Source organism: Mus musculus, chromosome X (genome assembly GCF_000001635.26).
Source record: "Mus musculus strain C57BL/6J chromosome X, GRCm38.p6 C57BL/6J".
Lineage (NCBI taxonomy): Eukaryota > Metazoa > Chordata > Mammalia > Rodentia > Muridae > Mus > Mus musculus.
The window spans coordinates 89,929,823-89,946,946 of NC_000086.7; the positions used below are offsets into that span (position 1 = coordinate 89,929,823).

Genomic DNA, 17,124 nt, shown 5'->3' on the forward strand with positions numbered 1-17,124 from the left:
GGGAAAAAAAAGAAAATAAAAATAAAAAAAAGACTTTAGTAAAAATTGTATTACTTTATCAAACAGTTTGCTCTTCCCAAACCATTCCGTTGAAGTAACATATTCCTGATTAAAAGTTTTCACTCAGTTACTATTTATTTTATACTATGCATCTATGTTATGGGAAGTTTTTTTATATAAAATTGAAGCCATTTATTCATTAATTTTGCTCTGTATTCTACAGTATCGAAAAGTCTGTAGGAGAACGATTTTTTAAATTTAATTTTTCAGTTTGTGATATTTATAGAATTTTATTTGAACGTAGAGTTGAAGGCCTCATAAAATCTCATGTACTAAGATTAGGTCTTTTGGGGGGAGGTTCTTCATCTTCATCCTCATGTTCATCTTCATGTTTATCATTACCATAAGGATCATCATCATTCTCATCATCAGTATCATATAGATAATCCACTAAAGGAACCAGGCTGCTACAGTGTGACCTACTCATTCTGGTAGCAGAAGCATCCCCATGAGATGGACAACATTCAGAAGCTTCAGATGATTTTATCTTTTGGCCTTCTATTGCACTTTCACTTTCATTTGTATCTTTATTTTTCATAAATATGTCATAATTATTTGTAAAGTCACTTCCCATTGGTAGAATAGCTCCTTCTTCTCCCCCTCCTTGTCTTTCTTCTTCTTCTATGATTCCTCTACAACATATGTCTGCTTTGACCTTTACCTCCATATCTTCGATATGTCTGTAATACATTTTGGGGTGCATTATACTATGTAGATTTTTTCTTCTTTGACTTTTTCTTTTCTTCTCTTCTTCATATTTAGTTTTCAAACCTTTAAAGGTCTGGACATACTCAATTGATTTAAAAGCCCTAAAAAAATTTTCCACAATGTTTACAATCAGAGACGTGATGTTTTCTTTTCTTATAAATTCAAATAGCTCAATAATAGCTGAATTTAACATATTGTACCGATGTCCATTATGCATAAAAGCATTTACAACTGGTTCAAACAAGTTTTTCTTAATTATGTAATGATTGTACATTTTATCTTTGAGGCCAATAATCTTTCTCATAAAACGAACAGCACACAAAATCAGAAAAGTGTGTTTTGAACTCATTAGCACCAAGATACTCCTGAGCAAGTTGTTGCTAAAAATGTAATGTTTTATGTACATTGAGTGATATTGCACACAAAATGTGAGTATTTCTAAAACTGCTCCAAGCAATTGTGCATTTTGATAATTATCAGGACAAATGTAAACCCTATTATCATTGCTGTCATATTTTACTCTGATAGACAAAATTGGTGCTATAAGTTTCCTCATGTAACGTTTATAGAAGAAATTCAGAAATACCTTTCTTTCACATCCCTTAGCTGTGGTACGCATATTTTCTGGATTAAGAAGTTCATGAAGAACTGCTGTCATAATGATGCCTTGTGAAAATTCAGGATCAAAATCACAGATCATTTGCTTGATCATTATATTAATGAGAAGGTCATCATTATCTTCACTGTCCTGAGCTTCTTCCATTGCATAAGCTCGGACTAAGCATGGACTATATTCTACTAGATAAGCAAATATATCTAGAGCACCTACTTGAATTTGGTAATCATTCATGTGCACTACAACTTTCAGCACACTCATGATTCCTAACTTTATAAGTGTTTTCAGTAACTCATTTTTCTTTTGAGACTGTAATGTCTTAGCAAATTCACAGAATTCCTTGAGGAATAATAACAATTCAATCCGCCTTTCATCACCTATACTGTTATCTTTTAACTGAGAAAAAACTTCGAGCAAAAAATTTTCATCTTCCTGAATCATGGTAATTATATTAATTTTGTTGAAAAAAATCATAGTGGTAATATCAGAAAGAAGATTCGTTTGAAATATGGATGGTGTAGGCAACATAATATCATGAACATATTGCATTCTGTAGGTCTGTTGAATTTTTTGCCTAAGTTGAGAGTGTATTATTGGTATAACTTCCTTGAATTTCGAATTTTGAGTCAAGAATTCCCTGTACTGCTTTGGCTGATCCAAAGCAGGGTCATATTCAAGGCATCCTACAATATCCATGAAAAATTCATCAGAAAACATGATGTTAAACAAACGTGTGTTGTTTAGAAACAGGATTCCTTTAATAATGTTATGCAAATAGTATAATCCTTCCATGTTCTTCAGTTTTTCACAAGTGTGAAACAGCTGTAGCAATTTTTTAATGTAGCCTTCATTTTCTAAGAACAGTGCCAGCCTTTCTTTCTGGCTTGGCATTTCAAAGACAAAAGGAAATAACTCTGCGATATTTTTAAGTGTATGGATTTCACAGTTTGACATCTCAACCCAATTCCAGATCAGAGGCATATGTTCAAAAGTTTCCAGATCATCAGTAAGTTCTTGTGTGATTTCTACATGTGGGTCTTTACCTTGAATCTGGCAGATATCTTCCCAGATCTCTTGACAATCATTTGGTTCCTGGAAATGTATTGCCATGCCGTGGTTCTTAGCTTCAGACCAAATTATTATTTTCCCTTGTTGTTTCTGATAGGGCACATTAGGATGTATCTTGCACTCCATAATTGGTGATCCATCTGATAATGAGTGAACAAGCAGGCACACACCCTGGAGCTGTTCACTGTATTTGGATGAAATTTGCCCTGTGCCTACGTTTTTCCACTGCTTATCTTCCATCATGACGTAGACTTTTACTGTATGAAGTCTGTACTCCATGTTGATATTTGGCCTTGCCTCGCTAGGCCACGTCATTTTGCAGACCTTGCTTTTTGAACACTTGCCAGAAGTTGCTGTCCCTTGCTACCTTGGCCAGAACTGTTGCCGCAGTCAAAATTCTGAAAAATAATATGAAAACAGATTCTGAGTGTTAAATGAATGACAGAGGCTAATAGAGGGCCCTACGTCATTACGATTACTGGGGAGAAGGCCCCAATACTTCTCAATCCTCCCTTTCTGAACTATCACCAACAAACCTCTCTCAGGAGCTCTTGAGTCGCTGAGCCCGCCTTGGTTATGTCAGAATGTTTTGATTCACCGAAGATTCTTCGTAAAAAGAATGTGCTTATGTAACCGATACTCTTAAAGGGACCTGCCTCTCCTACCATCAAAATAGTAACTTGGAAAATACTATATATATTTTCTATAACTTATTTTGATTCTCAGCAGTATTTTCACTCATCAGAAGTATGGAACTTAGGCCCTTAAGCAAAAGGAAATTTAATTACCTATGTTTTGGCCAAGGCTACCCTTTACACTATCTGTCAATGAAAAACTGGGGGAAATAAGCAAACATACCTCATCTACATATAAGATGTCATCCCCAGAATCAGAGAAATTTAATTAGGTTTCTCTACAAGAAATAGTCTTCTACCTTTTGTACTCTGCATCTAATTTCTTCATATCAAGGGGAGATCTTTCTCTGAAAGGGAAAATGACAGCTCCATCACTCCACTCTGTTCATCCTGAAGTGTCAGCTTCCAGTGGGTGAAACATTTGCTCAAATGTTTTCCTCTGCCTAATCATGAACTTTGCTATAGAGAACCGGGTCAAAGAGGAAGGGAGTGAAAGTTTGCTAAGATTGAGAATTGACACTTTTATATTATGGGTCTACCATGCCTTTTACAAGCTAGAGAAATTTCTGGTGTCTGTTCTGGCCATCAGAAGTCTAGTGCCCAATCCAAGCAGAGACCTTCTACTCAACCATAAGCAACTTTGGCTAGAAGATAGGAGAGAAAACAGTATCCAAGAGCAAAACAGCCATCTAATAAAATAAAATAATAAAATAAAATAAAATGAATAAAATAAATAAAAAATAAAATATAGAAAAACAAACAAACAAGAGAAATAAAACTCAGAAATTGACACCTGAACAAATAATCACGACTAACCCAGATACCTAGACATAACATTCATGGCAGTATGTTAGTGTCAGAACCCAACTACATTGTTGTAGCAAATAATGAATATTCCTACCCAGCTGAAGAACAAGTAAACAACATTAAAACAAACGTTATGACAACAATAGTGGTCTTAAAAAAGGAAAAGAAGAAATCCCTAAAACTAATTGAGGAAAACACAACCAACAAATGGAGGAAATTAATAAATTACTCAAGGAAAGAAAGCAAGGAAAATATAAACAATTCAAAGATATGAATAAATCTATTTAAGAGATACAAGAAAAAATAAACAGTTGATGGAAATAAATAAAGCAATTGAAACTCTGAAAATGAAAATTGAAGCATTAAATAAAAAGCACAAACTAGGAATTCTAGAAATGAAACAATCTGGGAAAATGAACAGGACCTACAGATGAAAACAGCATCAACAGAATAGAAGATACAGAAGAGAGACTCTTAGACATTGAAGATATGATAGAAGAAATAGATGCATCAAAGAAAATGTTAAATCTAAAAAAATCCAGAAAGAAAACATCCAAGAAATCTGGGATATTATGAAATCACAAGCCTAAGAATAATCAGAAAAAAGAAGGAGAAGATTCCCAGCTCAAAAGCCAAGAAAAATTTTTTGATGAAGTCATAGCTGACTTTAAAATATGGAATATTTCAATATTCATAAATTATAAAATTTATAAAAATTAAGGTATTTGTTAATTTTAAGCTTTTCATGTTTCATAGAATAAACAACATGGAGACTTACATGTGAATTACATACTAATATTTTTAAGAGTTTAATATATTGCTATTTGCTTATTTTTCACATCATTTGATTGTTACTATTTGATGCCTCCTTATATTTTTCTTAGACTTTTTCATATATTTATAGTTTATGTTTTGTAGCTTTATCTGTATCTATTTAAATATATACCAACATCTTGTTTTAATAATGCTGTCAAGAGGAGATAGTGGGTGGCACTGCTTGTATCCTGAAGTAACAACTTTCTTGTAGATGCAGAATACAGCTGTTAAGATGCTTTGTAAATTTATCCTTTGAAATTCCATCCTCTGTGACTGAAAGGGGTAATGAAAAGGGTGCAGTGTTGGCTATCAAATTTCACATACGTGCACATGTCACTTGGCATTTTGGAAGTTCTCATTTCTACCAAATATTATTCCCAGGATAAGTCAGAACTTCCTGGAGGTTTAAAAGAATAAGTGTACTGATTGTCTGGCAACAAGTTCTCAGGTTGTTCTGGGTTCTTAAGAACCATTTAATTACTCCTTTGGTAGAAAACTTTTGTCAGATTACAGACTGTTCCTGACTACTTAACTTTTTCTTTAAGCATTGACAACATCTGACAAGGTCACTAATGCTTCCTCTTCCCAGAGGCTAAGAAGGTGGAGACCATTTTACATGTGGCCTTGGGGTGTTAATGTGTCTTCTATGATCATTTTCATTTTGGACACACTACACTAATGTTCATGGTATTGGTATCTTACATCATCACAAATACCTAAATAATAGAATATTTTAAAATATTAGGGCAGGAGGTTTAAGTGATGTGGTGATTGCATACATGACCAAGACAGATGTAACTAAAGGTTAGAAAGCTTTTCAAGAATGCACAGAATGCTTGGTTACATCCACAGTGATATAGTAACAATAGAATATGAAGGTCATTTGGTAATATTTAGATATTGGTATATATGACGATTTATTTCCTTTTGATGTGACATTTTGTGATGTGTTTAATTGGCCCGTGCAAGATCTGAGTTCCATTTCTTTACAGAATGGACAAAAATTATTGGTGAAGCTTATAGCTATTTTGATTGGGCCTGTCATTCTGTGTGGTCAGTGCTGGGCTCAGGGACATCCTCATGGTGTTATAGGTCCTTTTTATTTCTGTAATATAAGTGTAGTAAATTGGATAGTTAACAAAAGTAAATGAAAGGATATTTAACAGATACATTGAAACTAATAGAAGAGAAAGTGGGGGAAAGCCTCTAACACATGGGCACAGGAGAAATTTTCCTGAACATAACAGCTTATGCTCTAAGGTGCACAATTGACAAATAGGACCTCATAAAATTGCAAAGCTCCTGGTAGGCAAAGGACACTGTCAATAGAATGAAATGGCAACCAATAGATCTGGAAATTTTTTTTTACCAACCCTACATTCAATGGAGGGCTGATATCCAATATATACAGGGAACTGAATAAGTTAGACTCCAGAGAACCAAATAACCCTATTAAAAAATGAGTAACAGAGCCAAACAGAGAATTCTCAACTAAGTATCCATAAAGGACTGAGAAGCACCTAAAGAAATGTTCAACATTATTAGTCATCAGGTAAATGCAAATCAAAACAACACTGAGATTCCACCTCACACCAGTCAGAATGGCTAAGATCAAAAACTCTGGTGACAGCAGATGCTGGTGAGGATGTGGAGAAAGAGGAACACTCCTCCATAGTTCGTGGGATTGCAAGCTGGTACAACTCTGGAAATCAGTCTGGTGGTTTCTCAGAAAATTGGACATAGTATTACCTGAGGACCCAGCTATAACACTCCTGGGCATATACCCCCAAAATTTTCCAACATATAACAAGAACACTTGCAGATTTTTAGGGATAATGGTTTGTAAATTAATTTTGAACCTCTAAATATTATTTATTTTTGCATTTATTTCTTTATACTTGCCTTTATATGACACTGATAGAACTTTAATGTTTGTAAAGTGATTAGTCTATATGGTTAAATAGTGGTTTTATAACAATATTTTTACATTATATCTGAAGTTTTTTTCCAAACCAGGTAGATTTTTAATAGATGAAGAAGGCAAGTTCACATTCCTAATCAAATATGTTATGCTATATTTGCACTCTAGATGTATATGCCAGGTCTTATGATATACTCTTGTATCTTTAGAGTTGGCATATGTTTGCTAATTGAAGTTCTTTATAAATCAAATAGAACATATATATTACTAGTAGCACTTAAAATTTAATAACTGTTTTACTCTGAAAATTTTTTCATTTCAGTAAATTATTCATTAGGACTTTGGAAAAAATAGTTTATTGTGGAAAAATGAAGTACCCAATATTTCTCTTTGAATCGTAGTTATCATGGTAGATATTAAATATAAACTAATAGTCAGTAGTTTTGGAGATTAATACACTGCTTTTAAGCAATATTTCAAAATTGCTTATACTATTCTCAAGTAATTTGTCTTTATGTGGCATTGATAAAATTAATAAGATATATCTAAATATTTTGAGAAGCAAAAGTTAAAAATCCATTTTGATACAGTATTCTCTTATAAAGTATTTACAGCTCAGACTTCACTACTTCAGAATATATGACACTGATAGAACTTTAAAATTCATTACATGCTAAATAAAAAGGGCTATAATCTAAATTCTTATACAAAGATTGTTTTTGCAAATTAGTTAAATCTTCAGAACACAATACTGCACTTCAAAAGTCTGGTATGTACTATTTGATTACACAATTGATCTCTAATACTTTTTTTTTGTTTTGTTTTGTTTTATTAGGTATTTATTGTATTTACATTTCCAATGATATCCCAAAAGTCCCCCACACGCTCCCACTGCCCCATCCAACCAGTCCCACTTCTTGGCCATGCCATTCCCCTGTACTGAGGCATATAAAGTTTGCACGACCAATGAGCCTCTCTTTCTGAATAGGCCATCTTCTGATTCATTTGCAGCTAGAGACAGGAGCTCCAGGGGGGTAATGGTTAGTTCATATTGTTGTTCCACCTATAGAATTGCAGATTCCTTTAGCTCCTTGGGTACTTTTTCTAGCTCCTCCAATGGGGGCCCTGTGATCCATCCAATAGCTGACTGTGAGCATCCACTTCTGTGTTTGCTAGGCCCCGGCATAGTCTCATAAGAGACAGCACTATCTGGGTCCTTTCAGCAAAATCTTGCTAATGTGTGCAATGGTGTCAGCGTTTGGAGGCTGATTATGGGATGGATCCCTGGATATAGCAGTCTTTAGATGGTCCACCTTTTCGTCTCAGCTCCAAACTTTGTCTCTGTAACTCCTTACATGGGTGTTTTGTTCCCAATTCTAAGAAGGGGCAAAGTGTCCACTTTGGTCTTCGTTCTTCTTGAGTTTCATGAGTTTAGCAAATTGTATCTTATATCTTGGGTATCCTAAGTTTCTGGGCTAATATCCACTTATCAGTGAGTACATATTGTGTGAGGTTCTTTGTGATTGGGTTACCTCACTCAGGATGATGCCCTCCAGGTCCATCCATTTGCCTAGGACTTTCATAAATTCATTCTTTTTTATAGCTGAGTAGTACTCCATTGTGTAAATGTACCATATTTTTCGTATCCATTTCTCTGTTGAGGGGCATCTGGGTTCTTTCCAGCTTCTGGCTATTATAAATAAGGCTGCTATGAACATAGTGGTGCATGTGTCCTTCTTACCGGTTGGAACATCTTCTGGATATATGCCCAGGAGAAGTATTGCAGGATCCTCCGGTAGTACTATGTCCAATTTTGTGAGGAACTGCCAGACTGATTTCCAGAGTGGTTGTACAAGCTTGCAATCCCACCAACAATGGAAGAGTGTTCCTCCTTTTCCACATCCTGGCCAGCATCTGCTGTCACCTGATTTTTTTGATCTTGAGCTATAATACTTATTTCTTACATTTAAGCAACTTAAATACAATAGATCTTGTGAAAGAACCTAGTGGGAATACCCCCACTCAATTCCCTTTTGGAGCGCACCCAAGAATCATGAACAGACAACCATCTTGATGTAAAAGCATGAGGTATTTTAATGACTGAGCTCCGGGCTGACACATACCTCCCGCAGGAGACAGAGGTGTTGACCACATGGTGGAGCCATAATGGCGGAGCTCCAGTTCGAAACGTATCTCACACAGGAGACAGTGGTTTCAACTCTGAGGCTTGGAAGATAGGGGCTTTTATAGAAAATGGGTGGGGCTGGGGGAGGAGTTGGCACAGTTTCACATGATTGGTCCATTTAAACATCAACAGACTGTCAAAAGGGCGGGAGATAGGGAGGCACTAGGCCAGTCAGGACATGTAAGGATGGGCCTGCCCGGGCATGTCCTGGCCTGTTCTGCTACATTCTCAGCCCCAGGTTTCAAAGCTCACAAACAACTCTTTGGGCTATTTGACATAAATTATATGAATCACATGTCTCAAGTTTTATTTCCTTTCACTTGCATTATGGAAATTAAGTGCTAAACATTCTCATAACTGTAAGCATAACTGTACATATTGCATATAAGAACACCAGAACTCTGTTGTGGTTTTCTGTGAGTATATGATGGGTTTTCTGTGAATAAATGCTGGGAGAGACTAACATCTTTATTCAGTTGATCAAGTTGTTCTGTGTCAGGTGAAAAATATTTCCAAAATATTTAAAATAAATAATATATATAAGAACTATATTGCTTAAAATATTTTATTAAATAAATGATTTACATGTATGTAACATAAATGCATAATGTTCTCAAGTTAACATGATAAAAATTAATTAACTTATATTAATGTACAGTATTAATGGAAAAATAGCAATATGAATATAAAATTTATTATACAGTGTACTAGTTCATAAGCAACAACAGTGGTGAAAGGTAAATAAAAACCTAGAAAAAAATGCATTTGCTTTTAAGAATACATTTTTTATATAGTTCACTATGAATTGGTTTCTATGCCAAACTTGAATTTTATGAAAATCTTTAAAATAGATACTTTGTTCAACAATAATGAAGTCCTATTTATTTTAATTATGAAAATATATTAAATTTAGAGTAATGTAGAAATATACTGTCTTAATATATATCATGTTACACTTAGTTTTATATTGGCACATACATATATAATGTAGTACAAACCTAATAATAGAAACATTTGTCCTAATAATGACATAATATATTTTTTTGGTCATTGAAACCAATGCAGTAATATGCACTACGAAAGGAAAAGTGAACCAATGAGGTGATGTTCAAAATATAATGTATACATTACCGTAATAATGTGACCTTTCAAATAATTATAAAATGACAAACTTTAATGAATATATGAACTTTTAAGCATATAAAAGACATACATTGTTGATGTATTATTCTATTAAAATCTTAATATAAATCTAATAGTTGGATGGGAATCATTTTCTTAATTGTAGTATATTTCAGGTTCACTATATTGCTAATAGTTTGAAAATTAATTATTTCCTTTTAAATAATAGTTCAATAGTGGTTATACTTAGTAATCAACTTTATATGTCACTCATAAAGCATATAAAAAGAGATCTAGGTCCCTTCCGGGCTGCGCCAGCACTGGGGCACCTTGGGTGCAGAGTGTGCGGACACCCACAAGGTCCACAGAGAACTCTCCACGGGATCTTAGGACCTCTGGTGAGTGGAACACAACTTCTGCCAGGAGGCAGGTTTCACCATTATCAGAACACAGCACTCCCACACCACCCAGTACTGGGCACCCCAACACACCCGAAAAACTAGACTCAGATTTAAAATCATATCTCATGATGATGGTAGAGGACATCAAGAAGGACTTTAAAACTCGCTTGAAGAAATACAGGAGAACACTGCAAAAGAGTGACAAGTCCTTAAAGAAAAACAAAAAACCCCAACCAAACAGGTAGAAATCCTTAAAGAAAAACAGGAAAGCACATCCAAACAGGTGATGGAAAAGAACAAAACCATACTAGACCTAAAAAGGGAAGTAGAAACAATAAAGAAAACCCAAAATGAGGCGACGCTGGAGATAGAAACCCTAGGAAAGAAATCTGGAACCATAGATGTGAGCATCAGCAACAGAATATAAGAGATGGAAGAGAGAATCTCAGGTGCAGAAGATTCCATAGAGAACATCTGCACAACAATCAAAGATAATACAAAATGCAAAAAGATCCCAACTCAAAACATCCAGGAAATTCAGGACACATGAGAAGACCAAACCTACGGATAATAGGAGTAGATGAGAATGAAGATTTTCAACATAAAGGACCAACAAATATTTTCAACAAAATAATAGAAGAAAACTTCTCAAACCTAAAGAAAGAGATGCAGATGGATGTACAAGAAGGCTACAGAACCCAAAAATAGACAGGACCAGAAAAGAAATTCCTCCTGACACATAATAATCAGAACAACAAATGCACTAAATAAAGATAGAATATTAAAAGCAGTAAGGGGAAAAGGTCAAGTAACATATAAAGGCAGGCCTATCAGAATTACACTAGACTATTCACCAGAGACTATGAAAGCCAGAAGATCCTGGACAGATGTTATACAGACACTAAGAGAACACAAATGCCAACCCAGGCTATTATACCCAGCTAAACTCTCAATTACCATCGAAGGAGAAACCAAAGTATTCCATGACAAAACCAAATTCACATAATATCTTTGCATGAATCTAGCCCTTCAAAGGATAATAACAGAAAAAAAAAAAAAACATTGTGAGGACTGTAACCATGCCCTAGAAAAAGCAAGAAAGTAATCCTTCAACAAAGCAAAAAGAAGACAGCCACAAGAACAGAATGCCAACTCTAACAACAAAAAGAATATGAAGCAACAATTACTTTTTTCTTAATATCTCTTTATATCAATGGACTCAATTATCCAATAAAAAGACATAGACTAACAGACTGGCTACACAAAGAGGTCCCAAAATTCTGCTGCTTAGAGGAAACTCATTTCAGGGAAAAAGACAGACACTACCTCAGAATGAAAGGCTGGAAAACAATTTTCCAAGCAAATGGTCTGAAGAAACAAGCTGGAGTAGCCATTCTAATATTGAATAAAATCGACTTCCAACCCAAAGTTATCAAATAATATAAGGAGGGACACTTCATACTCATCATAGGTAAAATCCTCCAAGAGGAACTCTCAATTCTGAATATCTATGCTCCAAATGCAAGGACAGCCACATTCATTAAAGAAACTTTAGTAAAGCTCAAAGCACACATTGCAACTCTCACAATAATAGTGGGAGACTTCAACACACTATTTTCACCAATGGACAGATCATGGAAACAGAAACTAAACAGGAATACAGTGAAACTAACAGAAGTTATGAAACAAATGGAAGTAACAGATAACTACAGAACTTTTCATTCTAAAACAAAAGGATATAGCTTTTTCTCAGCACCTCATGGTACATTCTCCAAAACTGACCATATAATTTGCCATTAAAGGGGCCTCAACAGATACAAAAATATTGAAATTTTCCCATGCATCCTATCAGATCACCATGGACTAAGGCTGATCTTCAATAACACGATAAATATTGGAAAGCCAACATTCACGAGGAAACTGAACAACATTCTTCTCAATGATACCTTGGTCAAGGAAGGAATAAAGAAAGAAATTAAAGACTTTTTAGAGTTTAATGAAAATGAAGCCACCTCATACCCAAACTTATGGGACACAATGAAAGCAGTTCAAAGAAGGAAACTCATAGCCTCCAAAAAGAAACTAGAAGCACACACTAGCAGCTTTACAACAAACCTAAAAGCTCTCAAACAAAAGGAAACAAATTCACCCAAGAGGAGTAGACTGCAAGAAACAATCAAACTCAGGGGCAAAATCAACCAAGTGGAAACAAGAAGAACTATTTAAAGAATCAATCAAAGGAGAAGCTGGTTCTTTTGAGAATATCAACAAGATAGATAAACCCTTAGCCAGACTCTCTAGAGGGCACAGGGACAGCATTATAATTGACAAAATCAAAAATGAAAAGGGAGACATAACAACAGATCCTGAAGAAATCCAAAACGCTATCAGATCCTTCTACAAAAGTCTATACTCAACAAAACTGGAAAACCTGGATGAAATGGACAAATTTCTAGACAGATACCAGGTACCAAAGTTAAATCAGGATCAAGTTTATGATTTAAACATTCCTATAACCCCTAAAGAAATAGAAGCAGTCAATAATAGTCTCCCAACCAAAAAAGCCCAGGACCAGATGGATTTAGTGCAGAGGTCTATCAGACCTTTAAAGAAGATCTAATTCCAGGTTTGCACAAACTATTCCACAAAATAGAAGTAGAAGGTACTCTACCAAACTCATTCTATGAAGCCACAATTACTCTGATACCTAAACCACAGAAAGATCCAACATAGATAGAGATCTTGAGACCAATTTCCCTTACGAATATCGATGCAAAAATGCTCAATAAAATTCTTGCTAACCTAATCCAAGAACACATTAAAACAATCATCCATCCTGAAGAAGTAGGTGTTATTCCAGGGATGCAGGGATGGTTTAATATATGGAAATCCATCAACGCAATACATTATATAAACAAACACAAAGACAAAAAACCACATGATCATCTCCTTAGATGCGGATAAAGCATTTGACAAAATCCAACACCCAATCATAATAAAAGTCTTGGAAAGATTAGGAATTCGAGACCCATACCTAAACATGATAAAAGCAATCTACAGCAAAACAGTAGCCAACATCAAAGTAAATGGTGAGAAGCTGGAAGCAATTCCACTAAAATCAGGGTCTAGACAAGGCTGCCCACTTTCTCCCTACCTATTCAACATTGTACTTGAAGTCCTAGCCAGAGCAATTCGACAACAAAAGGAGATCAAGGGGATCCAAATTGGAAAGAAGAAGTCAAAATATCACTTTTTGCAAATGATATGATATTATATGTAAGTGACCTCAAAAATCCCAGCAGATAACTCCTAAACCTGATAAACACCTTCGGTGAAGTAGCTGGATATAAAATTAACTCAATCAAGTCAATGGCCTTTCTCTACACAAAGAATAAACAGGCTGAGAAAGAAATTAGGGAAACAACACCCTTCTCAATAGTCACAAAAAATATAAAATACCTTGGCATGACTCTAACTAAGGAAATGAAATATCTGTATGATAAGAACTTCAAGTCTCTGAAGAAAGAAATCAAAGAAGATCTCAGAAGATGGAAAGATTTCCCATGCTCATGGATTGGCAGGATCAATATAGTAAAAATGACTATCTTGGCAAAAGCAATCTTCAGATTCAATGCAATCCCCATCAAAATCCCAACTCAATTTTTCAACGAATTCAAAAGGGCAATCTGCCAATTTATCTGGAATAACAAAAAACCTAGGATAGCAAAAACTCTACTCAATGATAAAAGAACCACTGGTGGAATCACCGTGCCTGACCTAAAGCTGTACTACAGAGCAAATGTGATAAAAACTGCATGGTACTGGTATAGCTACAGACAAGTAGAAAAATTAAATAGATTTGAAGACCTAGAAATGAACCCATACACCTATGGTCACTTGTTGTTTGACAAGGGACCTAAAAACATCCAGTGGAAAAAAGACGTCCTTTTCAAAAAATGGTGGTGGTTATCATGTGGAAGAATATAAATTGATCCATTCCTCTCTCCTTGTACTAAGGTCAAATATAAGTGGATCAAGGAACTCCACATAAAACCAGAGACACTGAAACTTATAGAGGAGAAAATGGAGAAAATCCTCGAAGATATGGGCACAGTGGAAAATTTTCTGAATAAAATGTCAATGGCTTGTGCTGTAAGATAGAGAATTGACAAATGAGATCTCATAAAATTGCAAAGCTTCTGTAAGGCAAAAGACACTGTCAATAAGACAAAAAGGCCACCAACAGATTGGGAAAGGATCTTTACCTATCCTAAATCTGATAGGGACTAATATCCAATATATATAAAGAACTCAAGAAGGTGGACTCCAGAAAATCAAATAACCCCATTAAAAAATGATGCTCAGAACTAAACAAATAATTCTCATCTGACGAATAACGAATGGCTGAGAAGCACCTGAAAAAAATGTTCAGCATCCTTGATCACCAGGGAAATGCAAATCAAAATAACCCTGAGATTCTATCTCACACCAGTCAGAATGGCTAAGATCAAAAATTCAGGTGACAGCAGATGCTGGCGAGGATGTGGGGAAAGAGGAACACTCCTACATTGTTGGTGGGATTGCAAGACTGTACAACTACTGTGGAAATCAGTGTGTCAGTTCCTCAGAAAACTGGACATAGTACTACCAGAGGATTCTGCAATACACTCCTGGGAATATATCCAAAGATGTTCCAATTGGTAAGAAACACACATGTTGCACTATGTTCATAGCAGCTTTATTTATAATAGCCAGAAGCTGGAAAGAACCCAGATGCCCCTCAACAGAAGAATGGATACAAAAAATGTGGTACATTTACACAATGGAATACTACTCAGCTATTAAAAAGAATGGATTTATGAAATTCCTAGACAAATGGATGGACCTGGAAGGCATTATACTGACTGAGGCAACCCAGTCACAAAAGAACTCACACATTATGCCCTAACTGATAAGTGGATATTAGCCCAGAAACTTAGAATACCCAAGATATAAGATACAATTTGCAAAACACATGAATCTCAAGAAGGAGGAAGACTATGTGTGGACACTTTGCCCCTTCTTAAAATTGGGAACAAAACACCCATGGAAGGAGTTACAGAGACAAAGTTTGGAGCTGAGACAAAAAGATGGACCATCTATAAACTGCCATGTCCAGGGATCTGTCCCATAATCTGCTCCCAAACGCTGACATCATTGCATACACTAGCAAGATTTTGCTGAAAGGACCCTGATAAAGCTGTCTCTTTTTAGACTATGCTGAGGCCTAGCAAACACAGAAGTGCATACTCACAGTCAGGTATTGGATGGATCACAGGGCCCCCAATGGAGGAGCTAGAGAAAGTACCCAAGGAGATAAAGGAATCTTCAACCCTATAGGTGGAACAACAATGTGAACTAACTAGTACCCCCGGAGCTGGTGTCTCTAGCTGCATATGTATCAAAAGATGGCCTAGTTGGCCATCAGTGGAAAGAGTGGCCCATTGGTTTGCAAACTTTATATGCATCAGTACAGGGGAAAGCCAGGGCCAAGAAGTAGGCTTGGGTGGGTAGGGGAGTGTGGAAGATGATATGGGGTCTTTTGGCATAGCATTGGAAATGTAAATGAGGAAAATACCTAATTAAAACAAAAGAGATCTGTAAACCTATAAATATAAAGTGGTAAAGCAAGTTTTAATACAATATTCTTTCATTCTATTGATGAATTTTTTCCCAATGATTTATATCATTAGTAAATAAACATAAAATCTTACAGGCATTGTGAAATTATTTATCAGTAACTGAATGTCTGAGCTACAACTGCAGCTTTAGAATATATATGTCTGTGTGTATGTTTGTGTGTTAATTGGTGCTCTTAAATATAATAATTCAAATAGATAAAACATATATATTTTCAATTTCAATTAATATTTTATACCTTCTTTGAACATGAACACATCTGTATTTAAGTAAAGTAAAAACAACACATTAATTAAATATGGAGCAGAGACTGAAGGAATGACCATCCAGAGACTGGCCCACCAGGGAATCCATCCCATAAACAACCAACAAATCCAGACACTATTGTGGATGCCTGCAAGTGCTTGCTGACAGTAGCCTGAAATAGCTGTGTCCTGAGAGGTTCTACCAGAGCCTGACTAATACAGAGGTGGATGCTTACAACCATCCATTGGACTGCTTACAGGGTCCCCAAAAAAGGAGCTAGTGAAAGGACAGTTGCTTTCTGTAAAGTGAAAACTATTTTCAATATATTTCTCTTATATATTTTACAAAATAAGTGACCTTTAAAATATTTTAGTTTAGAAATTATTTATATATATATATAAATATAAATTTATATGCACCTTGATTAAATATGATTAGTATGTAATTATTTATATAAAATGTAGCAATAATGAGTAATAATAAAAATCTAAATTGCAAGTACGTAGGATCAAATTTAAAATAAGAGATCATAAGATTAAATAATTTTAATATCTAAATAATTTGATAATTAAGTTAGGGTTCAATGTTAATTAGCTATTAGTATTATAATTTAACATTAAGTAAAAACCATATGTTAGGATTATTTTTTTTCCATTTTTTATTAGGTATTTAGCTCATTTACATTTCCAATGCTATACCAAAAGTCCCCCATACCCACCCACCCCTACTCCCCTTCCCACCCACTCCCCCTTTTTGGCCCTGGTGTTCCCCTGTACTGGGGCATATAAAGTTTGCAAGTCCAATGGGCCTCTCTTTCCAGTGATGGCCAACTAGGCCATCTTTTGATATATATGCAGCTA

At 35.2% G+C, this 17,124-nt stretch overlaps 1 protein-coding gene across 1 annotated transcript; it reads right to left on the reverse strand.

The window, feature by feature from the left end:
• Nucleotides 1–274: 274 nt before the first annotated feature.
• On the reverse strand, nucleotides 275–3,030 carry 4930415L06Rik (RIKEN cDNA 4930415L06 gene). Its single transcript, NM_001033880.3, has 2 exons — nucleotides 2,989–3,030; nucleotides 275–2,850 (listed from the first exon to the last, which is right to left on the reverse strand). The coding sequence occupies exon 2, from the start codon at nucleotides 2,765–2,767 to the stop codon at nucleotides 326–328; it is 2,442 nt and encodes an 813-aa protein (NP_001029052.2). The 5' UTR covers nucleotides 2,768–2,850; nucleotides 2,989–3,030; the 3' UTR covers nucleotides 275–325.
• Nucleotides 3,031–17,124: the final 14,094 nt, after the last annotated feature.

Coding starts and splice junctions, on each gene's coding strand:
- 4930415L06Rik (NM_001033880.3), bottom strand. CDS start 2,767: ATGACGTGGCCTAGCGAGGCAAGGCCAAATATCAACATGGAGTACAGA.